The sequence below is a fragment of the Olea europaea genome, chromosome 12 (assembly GCF_002742605.1).
Source record: "Olea europaea var. sylvestris chromosome 12, O_europaea_v1, whole genome shotgun sequence".
Taxonomy (NCBI): Eukaryota; Viridiplantae; Streptophyta; class Magnoliopsida; order Lamiales; family Oleaceae; genus Olea; species Olea europaea.
Genome location: NC_036248.1, coordinates 4,781,562 through 4,787,164, shown reverse-complemented (window position 1 = coordinate 4,787,164; position 5,603 = coordinate 4,781,562). Strand labels below are relative to the sequence as shown.

General features: G+C 30.7%; 1 protein-coding gene across 1 annotated transcript; it reads right to left on the bottom strand.

Moving 5' to 3' along the window:
* Window positions 1–1,166: 1,166 nt before the first annotated feature.
* LOC111405301 (short-chain dehydrogenase TIC 32, chloroplastic-like) lies at window positions 1,167–5,077 on the bottom strand. The gene is made up of 8 exons (XM_023034121.1): window positions 4,887–5,077; window positions 3,527–3,758; window positions 3,305–3,384; window positions 2,510–2,663; window positions 2,293–2,371; window positions 1,841–1,928; window positions 1,679–1,725; window positions 1,167–1,574 (listed from the first exon to the last, which is right to left on the bottom strand). The coding sequence occupies exons 1-8, from the start codon at window positions 5,020–5,022 to the stop codon at window positions 1,398–1,400; spliced, it is 993 nt and encodes a 330-aa protein (XP_022889889.1). The 5' UTR covers window positions 5,023–5,077; the 3' UTR covers window positions 1,167–1,397.
* Between the last annotated feature and the right edge of the window lie 526 nt (window positions 5,078–5,603).

Sequence of the window (5,603 nt, the reverse complement as noted above, 5' to 3'; positions counted from 1 at the left end):
TGAAAATTGACATGAATGCTATTATATAGATGACAGCAAACATGAAAATTAATTACATAATTGATCGGTAATCATCCACATATGACTACTTGCATGATAAAATTAGAGTTAATCCATTGAAATCAAAAGGGAGGTATAGTTTTTGCTCCCAGGTGCAAAAGTAATTGATCGGTATTGTTTTTTCTTGCCGATGAGAATAAAGAATAAAAGACAATATGCTTATATATATTTTATTAAGAATCAAAGCCTTAGACTTGAACGAGTCAAGTGAATATTAACCGTGCATAAGATCTTTGACTGGAAAAAAATTGCAACAACGTCCTTAGACTTGACTATTATCAATTAGAATAATTTTTAATTGGCTTGATTGAACTACAAAATGAATTTTTAAACCCAACTGTACAAACATGAGAACAAAAATGTTCTAAACTTTTATGCAATTAAAATATGGTGCATCTATTAAAAAATAAGGTGTAAATGTATTTTTTAACTATACTCACATCACTATTTTTATTGGTTGCACTACACTTTAATTATACTTGAGGTAATCAACATTTACTCATTATAGGACTTGTGTCTTTACCTTTTTTTTGGTCAAATTCTTATCTTCAACCTTCTATCAATCAATAAATCTAATCCTTCATGATAGATTATGTCAAAATATAATATTTGCGTAATTTGAAATTAAAGAAAAAATCTCGTCTCATTTTTGAATTTATTACCTTTTCTAAAAGTATTTGCAAATAAGTCATTTCACGTCCTCGAAATGGATTATTTGGACGGAAGCTGTTATTAAAGATGCCATCTACTAATTACTGAAAACTTGAAAATAAGAACGCAATACAAAACAATAAAAAATAAATAAAGAATAATATTAATAAATATTGAGGACATAATTACTACTATAAAAAAAGATAGAGGACCTTCAATGAAATAAGAATATGGTGTGAATATAATTACTCTCTAAAATATTTTGATAATAACTTAGTTTACTTACCAACGACGAATAATATATCTTATAATTTATAATCTAAAACAAATATATCAAAATTAAAAAGTTGCTTATAGAATAGGGTAGGTTTGGGGATATACCAAGTAAAACATGCAAATTTTGATTACGTAAAAAATTGTAAGGCGTACACATTCTTGTAATTGAAATAACTATAAAAATTTGAAATTAATAATTTCTTATTATTGGAATAATTATATAACAAGGTGTTGACAGTTTAACTTTTTATATCATGAATTTCTGCATATATAATCTATGGCTAGAAATAAACCTACTTGTGTGATTAATTACCCTTTGCCATGGATTTAAATGTATACATAGCTACTCATTTACGTGCACTATACATAATTACTTCGTATTGTGTAACCAACATGCCCTTAATTTTAATTCATGGTTGAACGAATTGTTTGTGTATCAAAGCACGCGTCTGGTTCCATAAGTTACGTGCTTCAATTTCATCATTTGCTAGGGTGGAGCAATGGCTCTCGTTACAGTCTGCAAAGTACCGGCCACTCGCCTCTGCCACCTTTCCACTTAAAGCTACATAACATGTCGTCGCTGCACCCTGTAAATTATGTAACACACACGAATATTTACTCGGTTGAACCATTTTATCTGTCAAAAATGAATCTTCAGTTAGAGAGAAGAGACAGGCATGTGTGGACAAACCTGTGATGTTGATTTCAGCAACTTGGATGCCATAAAGTATAATGAATCTGAACATCAAGTAAGGCATTGGACTTCACTTATTTTGCTTGATAAGCAAAAAAGCAATTAAGTTGTGGGTGGGGGTGGGGGGTGGGGGGCGAGTGATTATGCATGCATGCGTACCTGTGATAAAGCCTTTGTGATCCCTGATGATGCCAGTCTTCACAATTCCTGGATGTACTGAATTGATAGTAACATTTGCTTTTCTTGCCTGTAAGATTCCCAGAAATTAAAGGTTTGATTACACATTGTTCATAAAAAAGTAGCACCAAATCTTGAATCTACTTGAGACGTTAGAGAAGGAGCAAATTTATTTATTAGAACTGTCTTCCTCATTTGTGAGACTTGATACAACCTATGCACATTCCAATTCTTCAAAAGTTTAAGCTTTTAGTTGAAATGATTCAACTTACTTCAAATCTTTCTGCCACACATTTATAAAAATTTTGCACGTGTCCAATCTTTAGTAAATAATATATTCAGTATACACGCGAGGAAATGTGTTGCACTTTTGAAATTTAAATGAACAAATTTGATTATATTATAATTCAAATAAAACTTTTTAAACATTATACCTCTAGCTGTCTGGACAATTCCTTGGCATGCAATATGTTCGCCAGTTTAGTTTGAGCATAAGCAAGAGTGCCATTATAACTGTAAGAACCAGGAAAATGTAATTAACAAATATGATACAAGTAAATTATGAGTGATATTTCCATCAAAACTGCTTTTTTAATCATATCAATGTAAGAATCCCACCCAGTCTTAAGGTTTAATACATTGTTTATTCACCTTTTTGGATTCAGCATTTTGTTGAAGCAAAAGTTGTCTCTTTTAACCCAGTTGTGAATCACTGAAGACACATTCACTATTCTTCCTTGGATGCCAGTATCTGATGCAGTCTCTATCATTTTTCCTAACAGCATTTCTGTTAAAAGAAAATGACCTGCAAAAAAATCAAGGAACAAAGAGTTAATCCTAATCTTACCACTAAATTATTATTATTTTTTTTTTTCGTCTTTTCCTACCTAAAACTTTTTAGACAAAATGTTCATACATAAATATAAATGTGTAGCGCAAGTGGGATTTTTCTATACTTCCTTCCAAAAGGTGTCGAAAAGAAAAGGAAAACCCATGCCCACAAATGATACCAGTACCACTTAGATATTTTAGTGGGAACAAATCAAGAAAATTTCCCTCCACTACTTAACCACATCTATTGGTACACCATGGTGGCTATACTGTATTCAAGTAAACTACAGAAATTTTGACAACCATACTACTCAAGTGATTTGGGGCAAAACTCATCCAAATTTTTTTTATGAACTTTTAATAGTGTATAGTTATTGTACTGTGACATAACTCTAATATTATTTTCAAGTGGGTGATAATTAAGAAAAATATATATTGTTTAGCCATCTCAGATATTGCGCATAAATCTACCCTAATGACATGTTCGGTAGGAAGAATTGGATAATAATAAACAATATGAAGGTAAGAAGAAAAATGTTAAAATCTTATTTATTATTGTAATGAATGTACAGCAAGCATGTGCTAAGTGTGCAGTGGATGAGACAAGAAGGCTACCTAAGTAATTTGTGGCAAAACTCATCTCAATTTTGTCTTCAGAAAACTCCAACTTTTGTGAATATTTGCCAGCATTGTTTCTGCACAAGTTTGATATCTACCATCAGTTTCATGTACACCCTTTAATTTTGTGCCCACCAAACCACTCGTAGGGAAGACAACAAAATAAATGAAAATCAAAAAATCGAAAGAAAAATTCCAAAAATAAAATAAAATACATACATGAGGATATGAAGTGGCATTCCCAAAGATAAGAACTCAGAACAAAATCTCTGGATTGAGGCAAATGAACTCAAATCTATCTCTAATAAAATTATCTCAGCATTTGGACACTCCTTTTGTATAATTTCCTTCACTTTAGTTGCCTTTTTCAAATCCCTTGCAGGAATAATTATTCTTACACCCCTCTTTGCAAGAACTTTTGCTGTTTCAGCACCTATGCCAGATGTAGCCCCTTGTATCATGCAAAATAATAATTTTTTAGACGATGTGGTTCAATATGATATCGAGCAATCAAAGGTCATATTATCAAGTTTCTCTTCCTGTTATTCACTAAAAAAAAAATTAAAAAAAATTGACATTTATATGATAGATGTGTTGAAAACAAAAGTTAAATAAATAGTCATGTTTCATGTGAACAAGTTAATTGAGTAAGTTAAAGTTAGTGGATCTTATATATAATTACGATAATCCTTATGAAACTTTATACACTAAAGAGAGAATGATTAGCCGTAATCAATGCTGTCCAGAATGAAATGATCTATTGAGTAAAGACAAAACTCTATCTTGTTACAAGAAGATTAAAAGTATAAATATAAAAATGCAGCATTGCTTTACTGATTGGAAGAAAATCCAGAGATTTATCATAAGATAATACATTCTTCAGAGGAATTCTGAAAATTATATTAAAAGAATTTCTTTTTTAAAAAAATCTTTTATTGAGAAAGGTATTCTTCAAATAAATAGTTGATGCTCTCACAGTATTAAAACTCTGTTGATCTTATTAGTTTGAGAAAATCCTAAATTAAATAATTAAGAATTAAACAGTATTTTACATATAGGTTTTTAAATCCAAAGAAGAGCTCTTTAATGTTATTATATATGCATTTCAATTCCATCATGTTTAGCTAGATATAAATCTGATTTTGAAAAAAAAAAAAAATATTTTAAGGCTGATTCTTGAAAATTATCTTAAAAAATGAAAAGTAAAAAAGGAAGAAGAAGCAATCTTTAATCTTCTTTTTCTCCGTAAAAGTAAAACGACGCCCTTCATCAGCACCCTTGTCTAAAAGAAATTTGTTCGACGCGGTATCAGAGCAAACACGAATTCTAGATTGGAGTCTTGCCATGATTCATTTATAAAAATTATTTATTTGTCAGTCTTTTGATGAAAAATGAATCTGACATTCACCCAATTGTTTACAAAAACTTATGAAAGAAGATAGAAAAGAAAAACTTGAAAGAGATTTCATACTGTGTATATTCTTTCTAGTTTAAGAAGATTTAGATGATAATCACTTATAATTCAAAATGCTTATAATCTGGAAAAAAAAATCTCCTTTTCTATGTTTAGAGGACTAACCAGTGATAATTGCAGTAAGAGGAGAAGGCACGGATAGCAAACAATCTTGAGTTACTTGTTCAGCCGTGGATTTTGAACCATATCCACTTGGGCCTGCAATTCCAGCCAAGTATTTGAGTGTTGCCTTCATCTTCATTAGGAATTCCCAAGTTAGAAGCCTTACACTGCAAGAGTATAACTTTTGTGGATAACCACGTAAATATATAGGAGACATATGTGTAACTTTATGGTAATTCCATGCACCCCACTTTCTTCTGAACTTATTACAACCGACGTGTTATCATGTCAAGATTTGTGTACTAAACATTTTTTCAATATTTGTCTTTGTTATTTAGGCTTGTATGTATACATTGGCACCACCTTTGATACTAGGGTTGGACATAGTCCGATTCGATTCCAAAATTTTTGGGTATTTTGTAAGTGGAATCGTCGGATCCAAATTTAGTTATTGAATTGTTCAGATTCAATTCCATTCATTTCAGTTTGGTTTGGTTCCATTCGGTTCCCGAATTCCATACTATAATTAAAAATTTTAATATTTACAAAGTCATATTAATTTAAATAATGACATGTTCAATCTTAACTCTTGCAAAATGACGCAGACCAATATTGTGTGTTTTATATCTCTCTTTGCTGAGTTTTTCGTAGATTTGATTGTTAAAATTATAGGAAGAGAAAGATAGCGATCTTACAATAATTAAGAGAGGCACTGCCAAA

Bases quoted from the DNA above. Each gene is read 5' to 3' on its own strand.
- LOC111405301 (XM_023034121.1), bottom strand. From the start codon at position 5,022: ATGAAGATGAAGGCAACACTCAAATACTTGGCTGGAATTGCAGGCCCA. The intron at 3,385-3,526 runs GTATGTATTTTA...AAACTTGTGCAG, and splicing joins ATGCCACTTCATATCCTCAT to AAACAATGCTGGCAAATATT. The intron at 1,929-2,292 runs GTATAATGTTTA...GGAATCTTACAG, and splicing joins AATTGTCCAGACAGCTAGAG to GCAAGAAAAGCAAATGTTAC.